The sequence below is a fragment of the Pararge aegeria genome, chromosome 2 (genome assembly GCF_905163445.1).
Source record: "Pararge aegeria chromosome 2, ilParAegt1.1, whole genome shotgun sequence".
Lineage (NCBI taxonomy): Eukaryota > Metazoa > Arthropoda > Insecta > Lepidoptera > Nymphalidae > Pararge > Pararge aegeria.
The window spans coordinates 11,220,138-11,241,938 of record NC_053181.1 but is presented as its reverse complement, the minus strand read 5'-3'; the positions used below and the strand labels follow the sequence as shown (position 1 = coordinate 11,241,938).

At 33.7% G+C, this 21,801-nt stretch overlaps 2 protein-coding genes across 5 annotated transcripts in view; one reads left to right on the top strand and one right to left on the bottom strand.

Moving 5' to 3' along the window:
- Window positions 1-15,099, top strand: part of LOC120630150 (sphingomyelin phosphodiesterase) — a 33,296-nt gene extending 18,197 nt beyond the window's left edge. Inside the window, exons 2-13 of one of the 4 annotated variants that reach the window (XM_039899311.1) lie at window positions 5,220-5,309; window positions 5,448-5,929; window positions 6,004-6,235; window positions 7,290-7,450; window positions 7,533-7,705; window positions 8,216-8,410; window positions 9,150-9,403; window positions 9,972-10,081; window positions 10,468-10,652; window positions 11,404-11,586; window positions 13,715-13,774; window positions 14,767-15,099. In XM_039899311.1, coding sequence (XP_039755245.1) covers window positions 5,246-5,309; window positions 5,448-5,929; window positions 6,004-6,235; window positions 7,290-7,450; window positions 7,533-7,705; window positions 8,216-8,410; window positions 9,150-9,403; window positions 9,972-10,081; window positions 10,468-10,652; window positions 11,404-11,586; window positions 13,715-13,736 — 2,061 coding nt within the window. In that variant the 5' untranslated portion in view covers window positions 5,220-5,245 and the 3' untranslated portion in view covers window positions 13,737-13,774; window positions 14,767-15,099. Of the gene's footprint in view, window positions 1-5,219; window positions 5,310-5,447; window positions 5,930-6,003; window positions 6,236-7,289; window positions 7,451-7,532; window positions 7,706-8,215; window positions 8,411-9,149; window positions 9,404-9,971; window positions 10,082-10,467; window positions 10,653-11,403; window positions 11,600-13,714; window positions 13,775-14,766 lie in introns of those variants that run through there. The other 3 variants (XM_039899306.1, XM_039899302.1, XM_039899318.1) reach the window with 3 other exon arrangements.
- A 160-nt stretch (window positions 15,100-15,259) lies between these two features.
- LOC120631821 lies at window positions 15,260-21,645 on the bottom strand. The gene is made up of 2 exons (XM_039901498.1): window positions 20,349-21,645; window positions 15,260-19,958 (listed from the first exon to the last, which is right to left on the bottom strand). The coding sequence occupies exons 1-2, from the start codon at window positions 21,432-21,434 to the stop codon at window positions 19,689-19,691; spliced, it is 1,356 nt and encodes a 451-aa protein (XP_039757432.1). The 5' UTR covers window positions 21,435-21,645; the 3' UTR covers window positions 15,260-19,688.
- Window positions 21,646-21,801: the final 156 nt, after the last annotated feature.

Sequence of the window (21,801 nt, the reverse complement as noted above, 5' to 3'; positions counted from 1 at the left end):
GAATCTCGGAATCGGCTCCAACGATTTTCATGAAATTTAGTATACAGGGGGTTTTCGGGGGCGATACATTGATCAAGCTAGGATTCATTTATATTGGAATCTCGGAATCATTTATATTGGACATACGACTATTTTTTGAAGACGACTCATTCGCAGACGAAGTCGCGCCGGTCCGCTAGTTTTACTTTATTTAAAAACTTCGGTATACAAGAGTGTTATGTTGTTTTGTAGAAATACGAGAAGAACACAAATGCATATCACGTTTTTCAACGTACCTAAAAACCAGACGGTAGTTTTGATAACTCATATATCCCTGTGGGAACTTATGCGTTTTCTGAGACAAAATTAAACCTATACCCATAGTTTTAATAAAGGGTGGCAGTGGGCTTGAAGGAGCAACAAATATCCAAACTTACAAGGTTTCACATTTACATTATTAGTAACAAGTAGATATGATAAGATAAAAAGCTCTAAATTAGCATAAAATCGTGTTTGGCACTGATCTAATTAGTTCAACAGTATTTAGCCGAAGCGTAGACCGTATGTGCGATACCACCGTCACTTTCTTTCCAACAGAGTCAATGAAGCGGGGAGAAAGTGGCGACCTCCACGTCCGTGTACTAGCGTCTGTAAAAACCGCTGACTCATAACTGTAAACCACAACAAAATGTGCACCGTATGGTAAAAAACTACAGTTTTTAACAACTCCAAAACATTTTTAGGGTTCATGTTGTTTTTTTTTAAATTTGAACATTGGGTTCTAAATGCCCGAACGTATTTAAATGGGGTTTAATAGGGTATCGCTAGAATCCTTACCGTTTACACTAGATATAATTTCCCACTTTATTTGCCTATCTTTCCTGAGTGCAGTCTGTGATGAACCGTTGCAAATGGGAGTTTTTAATGCACTAAGTACGTTTTGTGGATATGTTCTAAAACTCCCTATTCGCCCCAATCGTAAACTAAACTTGTTTTCGCCGCCTTTTTTCCTTATAAAATACACATGCTATTGTTACGTCTCTCGTGCTGTAAGACTATATAACGATTTTTTGACGTGGACCTGATTTTTAGCTCCTTTAAGAAAATTAAAACAGCTTCTTAAATACTTTTTATATGTCTTTATCTTCAACTATATCTTTTTCTTCCTTGCCGTTTTTAATAATCATGTAAATAAAATAAATAAATTAATAAAATAAAATAGCCTTTAATTCCAAAACGTCATTTCATACACACTAATAAACATTTATACTTTTAAATTTAATAAACATTAATATATTGAATTGTTAGGTTAGGTATGGTTTTACAATAATATTGAATTAATTAATGTACTTAAATTATTAATTAATTATGTCACGAGTTTCGGATTGCCTGTCGGCAAAGGCCTCCTCTAGCTCTCGCCACTGCTTCCTGTCGTGCGCTACTCTGCGCCAGTTAGGTCCCGCGGTCTGTTTAATGTCGTCTTCCCACCTTCTATATGGTCGGCCTCTATTTCTCTTTCTATCTCGTGGGTACCAGTTTGTGACGACTTTGCTCCATTTTTCCTGTCTATCTCTTTGTGAATGTCCTGCCCATCTCCATTTTTGTATGTCAATCTTATTTAGAATATCAATGACTCTAGTTTGATTTCTAATGTTGTGGGTACTATATCGGTCTATTATCTTCACTCCTATCATGCTTCTTTCCATTGCTCTTTGGCAAGTTACTAGTTTTGTTCTATGATTTAGATTTAGAGACCAAGTTTCACAGCCGTAAGTAAGACAGGGTAAAATACAAGTGTTGAAAACTCTACTCTTTATCGGCATACCAAGATCTCTACTTTTCATTTTCTTCATTGCCCAGTATTTCTTTCAACCATTTGCTATTCTCCTGTCAATTTCTTTAGACATTGAATCTGTAGGTGATATGATCTGGCCTAAATAAATATACTCATCTACGTATTCGATACTGTATCCGTCTACAGTGATATTAATTTTTGTAGAGTTTGTCATTATTTTCGTCTTTTCAGTGTTCATCGACAAACCGACATTTGCACTTTCTTGAGAGAGCTGTTTCTTTCAGCTTTTAGCTCAATAATCATGTACCTATTGTTTTTTTCCTACCACTTATTGCCTTACTGCTCTGCTCAATGCTTTTAAAATTTTCTAGTATTGTAAATTAACTGTACTTTTTCGGAAATGTTTAGTCTATGTTATAAGATTGTCAATATATATGTATTATGTTACTTCCATGTAATGACTGTTTTTACTAAAATGAAAAAAATAAAAATCTCATTACATTTAACAGCCGGCATACGAAAAAGGCACTTGAAATCAATTTATAGTGGTGATAGCCTAGTGGGTAAGGCTTCGACTTCCCCTTCGAAGGGGACCGGGTTTGATCCCCAGCACGCACATAACTTTCCGGAGTCGTTTAATTTTAGCAATTAAATATCACTTGCTTTGACAGCAAAAACATCGTGAAGAAACTTGCACAATAGTTAATTAGTTTTGTTAGTTCCCCATAATATTCTCAAGGGCGTGTGAAGTTTACCAATCCGCACTTAGCCAGCGTGGTGGACTAAGGCCTAAACCCTTCTCATTCTGAGAGGGAGACCAGTGCCCATTGTTTGATGATGATGATTAAGTATAATTTCCCTGAAAATCAACATAAAATGTAGTGCGATTTTTACTGTGCAGTATAGCTAGTTTTTTGGTACAGGAAATACCAGGAAGTGCTGCGATAAAATGGTTTTGTGCTATGTTATTTTTTTATTAAAATTTTATAAAGATAGAGACATACAAGTGTTTTAAGTAATTGTATTATTGCCGGCTTAGTCACAGCGTTAATATGCCACAAGAATGTCATGACCAATCCAATATTCATGTGATGTTAAGTAAGCATAGCTATACAGAGAAAGGATAAAATAGACAAAATAACCTATTTACATCTGGGCAAATGGGTTATATTATAAACTAAAAATATATAATTTTCTCATTTACAAATAAGAAAAAAAATAACCAGATTTCCGTTTTGGTGTTTCAAATAGAATTTCGTAACAATAACAGTATTTTTTATTTTTTACTCATATCCAAGTTATAAGCGAGGGCTATATTATGAAAATAAAGCTTCATTTGCTATAGGCGTAAAGCAGGAGAATCTTTATGGTGTACTTTATAATTTCTTCAATCCTTATACTCCACACCAAACAGATCTTCGGCAATGTACCCTCTGTTAAAAAGCGACAATTACGTCATGTCTTGGCTATTGATTTCTGGTAGGTAGGTAGGTTACCTTTAAATGATTTACATCCTTCAATGATTTATTGGAATTTAATCAAATACGGGTAGCCTCCCAAGAACAATGCACCTAAATATCTTAACATCGTTATTTTTATCGATTCAAATTCTGCAAAACAATATACGAAATACGGGTATCGTAAGCACCTATTTCATTCTAGTAAAATATCTTGTTTTAAAGAAACATAAACCATAAATAAATTCGTAAGGGGATGTTCTAAACAAAGGCAAAAACGTTCCAAAACATATTTTTTATAGTTTAGACCCAAATCATTTCCTTTATGCATTTTTGATGACCTAATCGTTCAATGTTATGAATTCAATACTGAAATAGCTCTCTCAGTGGCATGCAGTGGAATTTGGAACAGGGTGAGCATGAAGACGTAAAATGGCATAAAATGGCGAAATCCTCCTCTGATGCCAGTTATATGAATATATCAGGGTATGCAGTGCTGTTGTGCATGTATGAATTGCACACCACTGGAAACACTATCACAAGAAACAAATCCTGCGAAATGTTTCCCTATGTCCATTAACATGAGGCGTAGATGTAGTCTGATGTGCTTGTAATAGCACCGGCATTACTGCTTAGCGGCAGCGGATAAGAATGGTGGTTGTACTTCCTCTGACGAATTCTTTCACAAAAAGCTCTACTACTGCTACAACCCGTGTGTGTGTGTGTTTGGGTGTAGTGTGAACCAAAGTATAAGTACGTGGATTGTGGATGCTATTTTATCTCATACTGATACCCATTGAATTAACTTCTACCTATAAAACAGTAAATAGGTAGGTAAAAAAATATCAAATTCTAGTAGCCCTGAAATAAAGCCTAAATGAGAAATTAGCTATTCAAAATTCATTTATTTCACGTAGGCTTACTCTATAAGCACTTATGAAACGTCAAGCGTTTCTTTTTGTATTGACTCTACCACCGGTTCAAGTATGCAACCTGCTAAAATAGCCGGACAACGAACCCCGGACCTCTCATAAATGAGGACTCATTTATAAGGACACATCACACACTGCTGCGCTAGTGAGGTCAGCCTTATGGAAACAATCGTGAGAAACAATTATAATTATGTAAATCCGATGGAATTAAGTGTCTAACTGCATTGTAGTAAACAGACGAGTTACGCAATAATATGCAGGTACTCCATTATTTAATAGAGTATTATAATTTATGTACGCAGTGGGACAGCATCATTCTTTGGCCTACTTTCACTGGGATTTGTATTCATCCAAGAATTCAATTAATATCATACAGTTTACTTGAACTACCAATTTTATGAGCCTTTTATTGCCTTTCATGTGGAAGGAGACTAACTTTATGAGATACTTCATTACGGACAATTTATTATGTCGTACTTACTTCAAGGTATTTTTATTACATAAATACATTAAAATGAATGTTTACTGGTCATTCTTGAAGTGAAAGACCAATGTCATAAGATGACGTGATGGTTTGAACATCAAGTATTACATTTTATAGCTTTCTATTGATACCTACCTACTTATCTAAAGTTAAGTTACAACATGAACTTTCTATTAAGCTCTAGGTATCTCTGACGTACTTATTTTCGATAGACCAAAAGAATAAGCTTATATAACGAAAAACAAGATAGTAAATAAAGATATCATTACGTGATGATGAATGAATAAATTGTAACATAATATATTTTTATAAATTAGAAAACGCCGGAATTTATTACCGCGAATTTTCGCCTACCTATCCATATATCCATACATCGACATTAGTCAAGTTGGCAGCCGTCTTGGCAAATTGCTTACTTGTTTCTAGAAATATATTTATATTATAAACATTGTTTACAGTCACCTTTATTTATTTGGACTAAATATTATGTATAAAACTAAGTTTATTAAGGTGGGACCCGCCGTCTTGACTTTTGTTGTTTAATTTGCTAAAAGCTTTTTTCTTTTTCGCAGATTACTCTTCACTGCAAAATCCAGTTATGATTATAAGAATACCATGGCTTCTACTGCTAGAAATAGTTATTTTTATTACGACGATATCAGGTACTGCAACATTTTCTTTTTAGTTTGTAATATTAATGAACAATTTTTTTAACAATCATTTTTTTACCATAAATTTGTTTATGCATAGATACAATTAAAATGCAGGCAAGTCTTAATTTGACGTTTCACTATTTATAGGTAACCCTTTATTTTTACAACAATCTGGAAGAAATATAAAACCAGTAATAAGATGGAGACCACCGATGGATACATGGAATTGGACGGAATCACCACGGAATGATGAACCGTTCTTTATACCATCTAATTTTACTCACAAACTACCTCCGTCCGCCAACGAAACAGAACTCATAGCTCACATGGCAGCCCTGAAACGAAATTACTCAAGACTTTTGTGGGATAGTGATAAAAGTTCAAATTTGCCTCTCTTCGTGGACAAAGCGCTAAAACTATTAAATCTAAAACAAGTTTATTATGAAGTAGAACATTCTGTTATGTCCAAAGTATCATGTACAGCATGTAAGGCCGGAGCTGGTCTTTTGCAGCATTATATGAGACTTGGAAAAAGTAAAGAAGAAATAAATAAAATGATATATCAATTTTGCGTATCTTTAAACATACAATCTGCAAGAGTATGTGAAGGCATTACAAGACTTTTCGGGGTAAGTTTTAACAAAATTGAACTTCTTCTACAATTATAATGTTGAACGATCAATAAATATGTATTTTGTTTTAGAGCGAAGTTGTATACGTATTAAAGCGTATCACCATAGGCCCAAATGAAATATGCAGTTTTGTAATTGGAGATGCCTGTGGAGATGTTTATAATCCCTATCACGAGTGGGAAGTAGCTTTCCCTCCAGTTCCGAAACCACCAGTTGTAAAATTAGATGCGCCTATTGAAAAAGCTCCGACGTTTAAAGTTCTCCAAATATCGGACACACACTTCGATCCTTATTATGCTGAAGGTAAGTTGTCTTTAGTGTTGATTTTTATTTCCTTTATTTCTTGTTGGCTTTTGTGTCTGAAGACATCTGACTCCATTCTTTAGAGTTCTATACCATATTGGATGCTAACCGTAGAAAAGAAACAAAAAAAAAAAATAAGCGTGTATCAGAACGCGTAGATAGAGTTCCGTAGTAATGAAATATAGATAACTTAACGTTATGTTATTTTGCCGACGACTTTTCTGTTTCTTTCTAGTTTGTTCGAATCAGTGATTTAGGAGCAATACGTTGATATAACAAAATTAATTTTATCGAAATAATTGGGCATATCACATAAAATAGTTCACATAAAAACTCGTGAACAAAAACTCTTTTTAAAAAGTTATTAATTGAAATAGCTGTACTGTAATAACAGATATAAGTAAACTTTATAGGGTTTTTTATTTTTTACTACGGAGACTTAAAAAATTACATTTGGGTCAAAATATTCTGTCCCACCAGTTGGACTACGGTTGGTAGGGGCAAATTGTTTACGCCGGACGACGACCTCATTTCATATGTTCACTAATAATAAAGCTGGAAAGTTTGTTTTTTGTTTTAACGCGCTAATTTCAGGGATTCTCTTAGGCGGTTTTTTCCTAGTTTTCTTTTTGCATTCGTAATATTTGAGGAAGAGTAAAGACCTTATACCTTCCTTCAACTTTCTGAATTATCACCCCCTTAAAAAAGATGAAAGTTTTTATCAGAGTTTTATTTTTAAGTTATACAAATATTGGTATATAGGTTGTTAAATAAAATAGTAGAAAACTTGTTAAAGTATTTTTAAAAAATCAACCTCTAAAGGTGTTGGGGGATTGAAGTTTATTTGTCAGAAGGTTTTAAACTAAGGTGATATAAATCCAATTTTAACATCTTTTTGCATTGGATAGCCCAATAATTGGGCTTGGCAGGCGGTGAATAATGTAATAAAGTTTGTATGGTATGGTAGAATTTGTATGCGGACAACAGCCGCGGGGGACCGCTATTTGTTACATATAATACATGATATACTTACATACTACATTTGTTATCACAGGTGCTAACGCGGAATGCAACGAGCCGCTTTGTTGTCGAGCTTCTAACGGCCCAGCTTTGACTCCGGGTGGAGGTGCTGGTCGTTGGGGCGACTACCGCAAGTGTGACACACCAAAACGCACTATCGACCACATGTTAAAGAACATAGCAGATACACACACCGTATGTATAGCTACTCTTCGACTAAGCATTGATTGATTCTGAGCTAATTCCTCATTTTCATGACAAACATTTACTATTTCAGGATATTGACTATATTTTATGGACCGGGGATTTACCACCACATGACGTGTGGAACCAAACAAAGGAAGAAAATCTTAAGGTCCTTCAAGAAACTGTTGCACAAATGTCTGATATGTTTCCCGGGGTTCCTATCTTCCCTGCTCTTGGCAACCACGAATCTTCACCAGTGAATAGGTGAGTGTTCAGGGAAATTCCCATGGGATTTAAAATCTTTGTTAACTACGCAGTAAGTATGCACGGCTTGGATAGAAGCAGACGTTACTTTGCGGAATTCCATGATATGTTATGAAAATTAAGCTTAATTTGCTATACTTTCCGCGCTTTTATTTCCGCGAAAAGCAGAAGAATCTGTATGGTGTAATTTATAATTTCTTCAATCTTTGTATGCCACACCAAACAGATCTTCGGCAATGTGCCCGAAAACAAGTTTCACTCCGGTTTCGGAGCGAAACTAGAATAATTGTTAAAGAAATAAAAGTGTTAACAAACAACGTCATAAAGTCAACTCTCCTGACACATTTTTTTTTTTTTAAACAAATACATTTTTCATCAGAACGAACATAAATAATAGGATAGGTATTTTTTCTCCCGAATAGACTAACCAACGAAAAAACTTATTCGATGAATTTGTAAGCAACAGTTAGTAAATAATATTATTGTAAAACATTATGTTATATTTTCCAGCTTTCCACCTCCATATATCTCGTCGCCAGAGTCAAACATCGCCTGGTTGTATAACGAGCTGGACGCACAGTGGCGTAGATGGCTGCCTGCAGGAGTGTCCCACACAGTACGCCGTGGGGCATTTTATTCCGTCCTTGTTCGACCTGGTTTCCGGATTATATCTCTTAACATGAATTATTGCAATAATAAAAACTGGTATGTTTTTGACCCATTATTTTTTTAACTGACTTAAAAAATGGAGTAGGTTCTCAATTCGGCTGAATTTATTTACCTCAAAACTCAGTCATCTATAAACCAAATTATTTCTTAATTTGATATTTCTTACTTAGTTTGACACGGTATACTTCCCATGTGGTCCTATTTCATAAGGCAAGATTTGTTGTTGATTTGTTGAAGGGGTCCTGGAGATATTGAGGGAACTCTTCAAATATTATAGGGACAACTATAGTGTATTTGCTTTTGAAAAGCACCATTGCCAAGTGATACTGGTGATATTACGGATGGCTACTGAAACTACACAATAATAAGTATTGCAATTTATGCTCGTCATAATAAACGTGCTTTTCGATTTTTGAAGAGCCGGCAGAACTCCTGAACTATTAACGCCCCAGGTTCTAAAAAAAGAACTTCAATGGCTTATATAACTTTTGTAATGTATAGGATTTTAATTAAGAACAATAAGTGTAAATTTTTAAGATGAAAGAGCTCCTCCGCGGATTTATCCTCTATCTGCGCTGTCCCTCAGTTATACATTAGTGTTTCTATTTTCTGGAAAAAATCCTTTTTGTTGCGACCTCATGCTTAACTTGCATCCTTGTAATCAAAAAGGACTGACACACCTATTGATAGTATCATGTTTAATCAATGTATTGTTATGTAAGAAATATGGTATTTATCACTTATCAGTTTTATTTATATGAATGTTGTATTTTAGGTGGCTTCTACTGAATAGTACGGATCCAGCAACAGAGCTGCAGTGGCTCATCTACGAATTGCAGTCTGCTGAATTTAGTGGTGAAAAAGTTCACATAATTGGGCATATACCTCCCGGGCATTCGGATTGTCTCAAAGTATGGAGCAGAAATTATTACGCTATCATCAATCGATATGAGTCGACTATTACAGCCCAGTTCTTTGGTCATACTCATTACGATGAATTTGAAGTTTTCTATGATCCAAATGATTTAGGTTTGTATTAATTTTGTTTCAACTTTGGCAGTGAGTCCAAATAAAATTGTCCTGTTTTACAAGACTTATCATGTCTCATTTTTAAAAATTAGTTCAGTACGACACAGTTTTGGTATCTATATGAAACACAACCAAATTCAAAATTCATTTATTTCAAGTAAAGTGCAGTCTAGAACACTGCACTTTTGAATCGCCAAATCCTACTTTTTGTCGGTTCCATCGGTTTGGAAGGCTGATTCTAGCGACAGCCAAGGCACTAAATAACCCAGCAAATGCTTTACAAATAAAAACAATCATTATTCTGGCATGTATGTTTATGAACGTGGGGCCGATTGCTTTCAATCAACACCGTCAATTGTATAATAACCTTGACTGTAATAATGTTATATGTGTTTTGATACATTGTTTAAACTTTTAGTTGTCCTAGAAGTACGTTCAGAATCATGTTATAAGGTATATCATGGCTAGGTGGGTGAGGCATAACGTTGGAGTTTTAGTTGTAGTCGAAATATCTACTTTAAGCATTAACCACGTCTGCTAAACTAAAGGGAACCTCGTCTCATTTCAGGAAGAGCCACTAGTATTGCTTATGTTGGTCCGTCAGTGTCACCTTATTATGATTTAAACTTGGGATATCGAATATATTATGTAGACGGAGATCATGATTCAACAACTCGAGTAAGTAAATGATTCTTCCATTTGAATTCAACTAATCAAGTGTTTCTCAAACCATAATCCCTCTATGCTAATAAAGTGTGCCTGTTTATTTATTGTTTGTACCCATATTTGGCTGATCTTGATGAAATTTGGTATAAACATAGCTGGACTGGAATCCTCAAGACGGATAGGTAAAGAGGGTATTTTTTATTCCGAAAAAGCCTTTGTTGATAAGTGATGCACATGGGGGCAAGTTTTAGCAAAGAAAAAAAAGGTTCCCGTGGGATTTAAAAAAACCGGAACAACGGAAAGGACGAAGTCGCGAGCAATATTTGTTGATGTTAAAATTTTTTTACGAAAAGGCCTGGTAAAATGTTTTTACAATAAAAAGACTTAATTTTTTACAGCTGGTTGTTGACCATGAAACATGGATAATGAACTTGAAGGAAGCAAATCTATTTGGTTATCCAATTTGGTATAAGCTCTATTCAGCAAGATCTGCCTACATGATGCCATCGCTTCGCCCGCAGGACTGGGACACGTTTATAGACGATATGACTTCCAAGGAGGATGTCTTCAACCTATATCACAAGTAATTGTCGTTTTTCAGTAGACCTTCATCTAGAAGGAAGGACCACATTTGTACAGTTCTATGACTATACATACCTAATGGAATCCATACAATATTTCTAGAGTCTGTCTATTTTTTATATTTATTTGTCCTTGATTGTTTGTCTGTTCGGAACCTATGTTCGGCCCAACCACTACTTTAGAAATCTTGATATCTAACCTGCTGGAAGCTATACTTACTTAAGTAAATTTTAGCACGGGAAAACATCTGTTCCCGCGGATTGTTTAAAAATCGAAGCAAACGCGGGCAACAGGCAGTGTTATAAAAAAGCTTGACATAACTAGCAAGGTAGTAGTTAGTTTTCTGCGAACTGCATTATTGTCGCGTTGCCGCAAGATAATGTGCCTTGCACCGTAAATATTAACCTTTGATGAAATCAACGAGTTTTTTTTTAAACTCATGTTCGTTCATAAATTCCCTTTTTCGGTGAGAACCTGGGTAAGATCATATTATTATAAGCACGTGGACTTGTTTAACGTAGCAGTACCTACCTGGTTAAGAGCCTTCACTTTCCCACATACACCAGTACAAATGACGTATTCCTAACGGTGACAGATGAATGAATGAATACACTTTTAATGTACACCACATAAACATATAGAAAAATTGTAAATAAAAATTTAACAGAAAGTATACAATTTGGCGGCCTTATCGCTACATAGATGATGATACGATATAGGTACCTAATTCTCATGTAATAATTGTGATTCAGACATTACTGGAAAAACAGTCCTCGCCGTGGGACTTGCGACGGGGAGTGCCGGAAGCGGCTAATTTGCGACGCGCGGTCAGGTCGATCACATGACCGGCGCGCGCTCTGCGTGCACATCGAGGCCCGCATTGACGGCGCTGCGCCTGCGCCGCAGACGTGGCGCGCATGGCTCTACAATGGCCTGTCTGTCTCGTGAGTTTTTACTATCATGCGCGGTCACCCCATTTGCTTGTTCCATGCACCACAGAATATATACTAAGTAGTATAGTTTGCATTCACTGACCTCTATTATTAGTCATTAAAAACAAAGTACACTGGACTGGCAATGGACAGCTTAAATTTTGCCACTCTCAAAGTCTCCGGAACGAATGGTTTAATAGTAATGCTAATTTTACTTTCGTGGACGTATCGTAATCATCCCACGTACAGAGCCAAAACGGTGTCAGACTTTTTAAAAAAAACAAAGTGACAGCAGCCTGTCCAGTGTACAGAAGGGATATTTTGTACTTATTTCAGTTGACACCAAATTTAGTTAGCTATTGCTGAAAGTTACCATCAAATACCTAACGCCCAAACCATAATTATACTTTACGTAAATGCATCCGAGTTTAAATAAACTCAGTTGGAAACTTAGGTTTCAGAATGCAAAATGTTGATTTAACAGGTAATTTCGTTACAACTTTCCACAGTGGCTATCTAAATTTGTTGACAACCGAGATACAGAATCGACCTGCAGGAGTTATATTAAAGGTCAGTGTTCGCGTTACCTAATTAAAAATATCTCAGACGATCGACCTGCGGGGCAATTTTTAACATTACCTGTGAATTTTATCAATGTTATTCAATGTTTATTATGACCGAAAGCCTTATGTAATTTGTTTATTCTGCCCACTGCGCAGCGAGACCGTCAGAGTGCTTTTAACGTGACGCGCTGTTAACTACTGTTTAAAAACGCATTTATATTTTTTTTCATCTACATCTTCATACTTCCATAATAAAGCATGTTGCCTATCTACGTCTTGAGTGGTAGGTGGTAGTGAATAAGAATTGCCAACCCGTAACTACTTATACTTAGTAAGTATTACCTACCTATAATATTTTTTCCTTAAGACAAAAACAAAAAAAAAATCCTTTTGTTTTGCTTCTTACCACAAATACAAAATTCAAACGAAGCACAAATAAACAATCAAGGAAAATGAACTTTGGGTAGGTACAAAGTATACAGGGGAAACTCATCAGAGCAAATGGGCATGCCCTTCTGTAGTTTGAAACTTTCACTTTCAAGATGGTTAAGTAACATACATTTAAAGGAACCTACATATAAACCTTTAAAAGGTTAAATTAAAAACATTCGTTATTATAAATTCCACACTGAAAATAACTATCGATTACTGTTCACCGGATCTAACCAACCTAGACGTGCTGAATCTCTGAAATCCATTAAAAATTGGCAGCGTTCTTAGGGTTCCACTTTCAAAATCAAAAAATTTGTACAGCTATGTCAGGTCAGTCGATCCACCATAGCAGGCTACTTCCTGAATATATCGATAGTCGAAAAATGAGATTAGATAACAACCGTCAAGTGAGATCTTGTTGAATAAGTTCTTAGGGCCAAATATCCTAATAATGAGGCACTGGAACATTTCCATGCTTAAAATATTTAAGTGGGTACTTACATAAAATTCTTAACAATAATACAAGTATTATCAATAAAATTAAGAAGTTCCAGTTGGTTCAAATATTTTGCAATACAACACACTAAATTGCGCTACACTACATTTCTGAATATTAATTACTAATATGTTACAACGGGAAATCGAAATATTAGGCACTCATGTACACAGTGAGTGTTCGATATGTGCTGAGTTTTATGAGTAGCCGCCCTCCGCCTATGGAAACGGGCCGGTGCAAAATGTTTGAGCAAACGAACTATAGCTAACTCCGAATCCACAAACTCTTGAGAACGCCTTCCGAAGTCGTGGCAAGCAGCTTATTAGCTTAGCCATTCATGACCCGCCCAGCCTTTACCACTCTTAAAAAAATACAATACATTTTTTGTTTCCTCACGACTTTCCTTTGACCTCGGGCTAAAAACTGACACTGAATTGAGCGTAACGGAGTCTGTGCCTAAACGCTAGAGTAGGCACCGACTTAAACAATATTTTTTGTCGGAGGCAGGGATTGTGTAGGCAGCACTTCGTTCGCGTCGCCTCGAAAGAATGTGGATCCGGTTTAAAATGCTAAATTATCGTAGAATTGCTTACTTGCTAATGCTATAATCCTTAATCCTATTTTTTATTAAATCTCACAGACCTAGTGTACAGCAAGTTTAAATGGTGGTGGAAATCTTTTAGGTGCGGCTCTGACAAAGGTTGGTGTATTTTTTTGTACATATTAGTATTATACGAGAACACAACTAAATATTATGTACCAATAATAGATTGAAATACAAGATTTAATCTGGCTTATGAATTATATTTCAGCGTATATCGCTGGAGAAACGCTAACGGTCAACCTATCATTGATACTAAATATTAGTTGTGATCTCTTGTTATTATAAAGGAGAATTATGATATAAATTATCTTTAATTAAATAAATACTCATCTTTATCTTACTTCGTTCTGGTATATCTATCCATTTCATCATAAACTCATTACCACTATATGGTACGGCAGAATGGAAAGGGTTAGGCAGTGTTTTACAAAGCTGTTTAAGTATCAAATGGAGTACTTCTAGGCAGCAGGTTTTCTCCCGATGATTTCCTTCACAATAAGAGTAAGTTATATTAAAACACTTAAATAAAAAAAAACTCTAGAAGTACTAAAAGTTACTACGGGAATCGAACTTGGTTCTTCCACTCTCGGTTAATATATTTTATATTATCTTAAAGGTTCATCACTGGCATTAATTATGCTTTGTAAAAACAAATGGTGCTTTATAAAACCTACTTATAATGCAGTTTATATTTAATATATTTACAAATGCATATAATAATTTCGGATTTGAAATTTGAACCCGCATCTCTTCACAAGGTTGAATGCTTAGAAAATACCGATGCCGAGATAATTTTATGCCTTTTTTTCAGTTATATAGACTGTAAGGTAACTTGGTTTGTTACTGGTTGAGGTGGTCAAGGAATATTATTAATGGTTTAACAGAGATTCTGTACTAATTATGTAATTCCCAATTTCAGTTCTAACCTAACCTACATATTATGTATTTTTAAACTTTATAATCATATAATTAGACTTGAATTGGATCCCCTTTGGATTGCACTTGATTTCTCAGCTAATTCCTGCCTCAAATTGTTTGTTTGTTCTACCCCAAATTCTTTACTATTAGATTCTTCTTTTTTATTTCAGAATGTCGATGATAATGCAAATACCTCAAGTGGCTTACCAGATACCAAAGTATGTTATGGGCCTCGGTTGAGATTGCACACTTGGATGCAAGTTGAGACAGTTATCCTCTGCACCACCGGATTTTACTACCAGAACAAAGATTTTTATTTACATATATTTAAAAAAAAAACATACAAATAGCCTAAGTACTACAGAATTATAAATACGACTGGCCATCGCAATTTCGGATCTTTCAATAATTATTTTGAGGCGTTGTTAAAAGTTTATAAATTATAAGACATTTGTAAATATCGTTTGTAAATTTTGTAATTAAAACTATATGATAAGATTTGATTTTTTGTTTTATTTAATAGCCACAATAAAAACACAAGAAATTTATAAAAAAGTTTTATTAAAAATTAGAGACGGAGAGCTTCCCAAGCATTCATTCACATTATGTTCAATTGAAATTAATTATTTAAAAGTATGTCATGTTGATGCTCGTAAAATAATACATAAATAATAATAAAATAAATGCGGAAATCTTACAAAAAATATATGGGTTATTCAATTATTCTGGGCTATTCAAATATCTGATTAAATTCTTAATACAATTATTATAGATGAATCGGATTATAATGATAAAATTAATGGTTTACTGTTAATGTCAACTTGAAACATTTAAAAAATATATATTTACAAATAAATAAAATATAATCTTCATCATCATCATTTTACCGAATAAGGATCGCAATGGAAAATAACAAACATGACATCGCAAACTTATTTTCAATGCCAACATTTTTAAAACGTAATAATTGTAACCAAAATTCTTAAATAATAATATGAATGATACAACCGATTGGTGTATTGAAAATATTACTATTCGAAATAAGTTCAGCAATTATTTTCAAATCATCTCGTTTTAAAATCAAATACCTTAATATAATACATACAAACAAAAAATATGAATTCTAGTTTAAGATCGGAATTACTGAGGTAGAGTTGAAAAAGCTACCTACCTACCAGTTCCCCTTAAATGTATTTGTTGTGATAAAACGGAAAATATCATCGATATTTAAATATTACTAACTACTTTTAAAATAATTTTTCATAACAAACCTGAAGACAAAGTTCTGATGTGGATATTTTTTGTACCAATATATTCACCGTTACAACAGTAAACGAACTGAGTAATCTGAATTCTCGCTAATTTAATTTCTTGCTAAAATATGGCCACAAGTGATCCCTTGAATCGTACCATATTAATTATGGATGTACGTTACAAGGAAGCTTTCGATCTCTTGAACGCATTTTGAGATTAATAAGTTGACTATTTAACCGTTGATATAACATACCCAGGTATATTTTAAATACATTACAAATCTGGGCCATAATCCTCCATTGCATTGAAATCTTTACTGACTGTTATTAATCTTGTGAAGTATTTTTTTACGTCACAAATTTTGGTTATGTACAGAATGTAATAGAGAATCACGGCCCTAATCTTTTCAGTTTAAATAATTACTTTATTATAGTCAAAATATTATACAGGAGAATTACTTTATTATTTGCTTTATAATGTACGAACGTTCAAGGATTGTAATTTTGCATTAAGACGGCTGTTCCGTGCGATACGATGGAATGAATCAAAATTAAATGTGTATGATCTATTTATGAGGACTGCGTAGTCGACATTCAATTTAAATGACGTTTTAATTGCCTTTTCGAATAAATAATATTTCTTTGTGGTATTATGAATACGAAAGAAAATTTGATTAAAACTAAGTTGAAACAAAAATTATATCTATTCAAATTAAAAATTACAAGAACGCTAACTTAAATGACTTGTCTTTAAAGTTACGAGTAAAAGGAATATGCAAATTTAATTATTTACAAATTTAAAATACATATGGTATCTACATAAGAGTATTGGTCCCAAGTCAGGCCTCGACAGAAAGGCACTGTTAAGAATAATATAATTAAACTAACATTTTTATTGTCTGTGATTTTATAAGTCTAAGCACTGACAATAAATAACTAATAATATGTGATGTATGTATTTATAATGGATTTCACATTGAAAATACTGAATCATTAGCTTAAATGCTGTTAAGGTATTATTTGTAAAACACTTGACTACTGCCGGAATGAACGGCGATACGAAAGTAAATTTTCCAAAATCCCTCTGCAGAATGTATTAAGTTCTTGCTGCTTGATCAAGAATAACTGTTTTAAGAACAGGTTTCAACACAAGATACTTGTGTTAGTAAATTGGTACGAGTTTTTTAAGTAAACCTCATGCGTTGGCGATATTCTTAATCCTTCAAATAACAACCAAAATGTAACCTACAATCCCTTATTGGTCAGGATATTGCCACCTAAGTATTACCGTTATAAGAACAGGTTTTAATTAATATAAAGTAGATACTATGGCGCCAGTTTGTTTTTGCAAAATTCATGATATACTACCTACTCCGTTATTCTGACTGGTATTATTATGTAAACAATCTTTTCATAAGCGTAAGATTTGTGTTTTTAATTGACTTCATATTTAAAGGCAAAGATTCTTTACACAAGAAGGTCATGCTAGAAAAATAGGATTATAGATACACGTAAATGTATTTCTTTTCAGAAAAGATTCTCTGACAAAACTAACGTGTGTGTAAAAAAACTTACTGATGAATTATTATTTATAACGGCCGTCAGATTTTTTACACACACGATCAAGAAGTCTTTTTTTCAGACGAAATCTTAACATACCAAAAAATAAAATTGCGGTGTATACCTTATTTTTAGCCTAAATATCTACAAATTTAAATGCAAAATAAACAGTCCTTTGAAGTGAAGAAATGTCAATGAGTTTTGATTACATTGTACCTATCAGGGTGTAGAACTCAGTAATAAATGCTGTCGGCAATTTTTATTAACGAAATTACATATTTCATATTTTAGACTAGAAAATAGAAAGAGTATCTATTAAAATGTTTATGCAATAAAAACATACATCTGCAGAAGAAATTATAGTCTTCTTCTTAAGAGAAATTAATAAGTAAAAATATTAAAATACAATGTCAATTGTACATATTATTAAGATAAATCGCCAGGTTCTTACAAGTATTTACTTCAATTTTGTTGTATTGCAGTACATTTTCGACTCCCAAAAGGTTTTATGTAACATTTTTATTAAATAAAATTGTGAACTATAGCAGTAATGAAGAAAAAGCACATAAAACTCTTTAATTGCATTAACCATCAGAGGTTCAAGTATTCGAAAAAATATTATCACAATACCAAATCTTAAAATATCTTAACTATCGACTTAAATTATATGCAGTGATGTTGCACAACTAAGTAGTAATTTTTTATAACCCTAATCAGTAACTATGCTCTACAAAATATTTCTAGATGAGTGAGGTAAGACATTGTCAAACATTAAATAGAGTGCATAAATGTCAAGTGTGCTTTTAAGTGTTAAAACAGATATGAGTGAAATATTACCTGTAATATCACAGTTGCTGTTCTTTGTACTTACTTACTTTAAAAATTATCGTTAACTGAATTTTATGGCAAAAGATTCCAATTTTTTATACATAGCTTTTATTAACTAGTTAAAATTATAATGATTTAACCCTTTCAATTTTGAGCTCAAATGAAATTCTTATAAAATATTGTGTAAAACAAAAAAACTGTCCACCTTATGTTATTGTTTATGGCAATAAAATATCAGTCCTTTACATTAACCTACATTTTGGGAACTTCTTCCTTTAAAAATCAAAAATTTTCTAAAGGCATTACAACTTTTTGCATAGCAAATTCCATATAGATTTATTTTGTAGATATCATTTTTTTTTGTTTCGCGAGCAGCAGGGCAAGCGAGTCGTTATAAGTAATTTAGGTAAGTATTTGAAACAAGCTACCCCTAGTAAAACTACATTGACAGTTATACTTGTATGAATGCATTTGCGTGTTCACTACTTATAAGGTAAAATTATATTAATAAACTCAATAAGAGCATACTAATTGCGAAAGTTTGTCTGTTTCTTACCTGTGTTCAAACCACTGCAGCTTGCATTCTGAAGATGCTTTTTATTTTGGAACAAGCCTTGTTACCTACCACTGTTGAACGGCTTTATTAATCTTGGTATAGAGGGAGCTTGCATATGGAAGACAATAGGCATTTTGGTTTGGTTGGATTTTTTCCCAGGAAAACTAACATTTTAAAAAGCTAGCTATAAATTCAAAAGTGTATCTTTGTTTGGAGTTTACTTGTTATATATAATCAGCCTCTCTACAGTCAAGATCTTAAGGATATTTAGCTTACAGCACACATTAATTTTTATCCCAGTAAACTACCCATGAACCAATCCTGCAGGATTTAAAAATAGTCTATCCACAACTCAGCAGCTCAGCCAATCTATGGGTAATTTCGCATAGGGATAGCTTAAATCCAGAGACTACTAAAGTACTTTTTTGCCAGAGTTTACAGGGTGAAATTTTGAAATGGCCATAAAAATATTTATAAAACAATTCTAAATTATACTGTCAAGCATTTTTCAACCATATTATACTTATCCTGTTTAAATAAAAGGAAAGTTACTTATCATATTGATGGTATGCATAATTTATCTATATGTATTAAATATTGTACTTTCATTGTAAGAGGCTTAACAAAGTTGTTACCTTTAGAAAATTTTGTTGTTAATGTAATACAATCTTACAATTGGTATTACAGTAAGTTGTTAGTGCAGTCATACTATAAAATTATCAAATAAAAATGGCACAATATCAGACCTACGGAATCCTCAATTCCATTACTCGAAATTATTTCATACTAATCTCTTACAAATGATTTTTGAAATCATCATATCTTTGGGTATGGAATGCAAACAAAAACTTCTATAGTAAATCACTGGTATAAGTATACATCTACAATATTAAAGTCACAGGAGTCTTCTTAAGTTTTTTCTGCTTTTCTTGGTACCTACAGCACAGGTATTTTTCTTCCTCTTTGATGGACTAGGGCCATCAAGGTCATATTTGAAGCAATTCTTACCTGGATGCCTATCACACTTACAAAATCTGCAAAACTGGTAGGAGCAAGTGACACTTGTGCACTCAACCCATTCCTCTCCAGAAGACTCTTCTGTTATTTTGGCAGGTTTTTGACATCGCACACAGCACAGTTGCTTACGTATATCTAATGATGCAGCCTAGAATAGAAAGAAATGATATCAAAATGAGTTTTTTGCAAGTCCTGATATTGAATAAGATACTGAGTTCACATAATAGATAATTATACCAATCTGCACTGGGCCACCGTAATGGTCTAAAGCCTTAACCCCTACTCATAGTGGAGGAGACCTTGTGCCGGTAATGGGTGGATATTATGATGATGATGACATTACTATACAGGTTCTATGTCTGTGGTGAAAAACTTTATTCCTAGAAACCCATGAATAGTGTAAATGCAGTTGAATATTATTAAATATTATTAAATTCAGTGAAGGAAAGTCTACTATTTGTATTGAAACAATATTCTACTGGCTGATAATATGCCACAACATTTTAATATGTCTCTACCTTAACTGTTTTAAACTTACCTTAGCAAATCTTTTAAATCTGATGGTTTTAGGTGTTCCTGGAGGGCTAATAGGAGTACTAGTTGTCTTATTTATTACATTGTGATTATTCAATACATTGTGAATCTCCATTAATGGTCTTATCTGAATGGTGTCAATGTTTTTGGGTGTTGACATTTTGTTTTCCTGGTTGTCCCGTACATCCTTAAGGTAGTGTAAATACTCTTGCTTCTTGGTTTTTACCTTGCTTACATCTTCCCAAACTTTTTGCCACAGGGGGCTAACTAATGTAAACTTATAAATATCTTCATTTGACAAATAATTGAAAATTTTCATTACTGGCGGCATAACGTTTGCTTCTTGATACAACATTTTTATTATGTCTATTTTCTGATTAGGTCTAAATTTATATGCATTATCAGCATTATTCTGAAGTTTAACAGACTTGACAATGGGTTGTAACGCTTGTCTATCACATGACAATGAGTGTATAGCAAAGTTAAGCTTCTTTACTGGTTTTCTAGGATTTAGTGGACTACTCAACTTGCAATTGTTTCTGCAGACCTTTTTAATAGGTGTTGTAGGGTAAGGTGTATGAATATGTTCATTTCTTGAGTATAAATCTCCAGTTAAAAAGTCTGCAGAATCAAAACTTCCAGAAGAATAGGATGTATTTAACTTTTTATCACTAAACCTCAGCTTACACAATCCTCCCGCTATCATACTTGTGGGAGTTGGGATAGAGCCGTAGTTGATATGATCTCTATTGTCTGGCTCTCCATTATACGCCCGTTTGACGCCTCTTCGGTTTTGTGGTGATTCTATATGAGTTTCCTGTGATCTGATAATTCCTGTACTAAACTGTAATGTAGGTCGAAAGTTGACATCTGATTGGATGTCATAACAACCTACTTGAAACTGTCCTGTAAAGCCAATTTTGCTCTGAAATATTGTAGGGTTGAAGTTTTCACTTGATAATTCCGAGCACTCCAATGAACCTGGAGTGTATGATGTATGGTATCCGCTATCCTCAGTTTTCCAGTAACCAACATTATCGTAAGTAAGCCCTGGCGTAACAGGTTCCATATATTCAGAGTGAATATCCATATCGTTAGAACTAGGATTCAAGCCTTGGGAACTTTCTAAACACAATTTTTGTGGCACATAATCATAGCTATGCTCACTAAGGTATTTGGATCTTCATTTTATTGTATACGAGATCGACTTTAGATGAATTTAAGTAACGGTTAAAAAGAAATATACTAAATGGATTAGAATTAATTTATAATTATTTACGTTACACTTTGTAAAACATCAACTGAACTTGAAGCTTTTTTTTTAGTCTTTGCTGTGATGGGACTTGGGCTTGTAGAATATTATGGATGTATCGACTATCGATATATAGATATTTTTTCAATTAAAGTATATCTACTTTAATCTATTGTTATATTACTGTCTACAGACAGGGAGTCAA

Coding starts and splice junctions, on each gene's coding strand:
- LOC120631821 (XM_039901498.1), bottom strand. CDS start 21,434: ATGGATATTCACTCTGAATATATGGAACCTGTTACGCCAGGGCTTACT. Junction 19,959..20,348: donor GATTTAAAAGATTTGCTAAG/GTAAGTTTAAAA, acceptor TTTCTATTCTAG/GCTGCATCATTAGATATACG.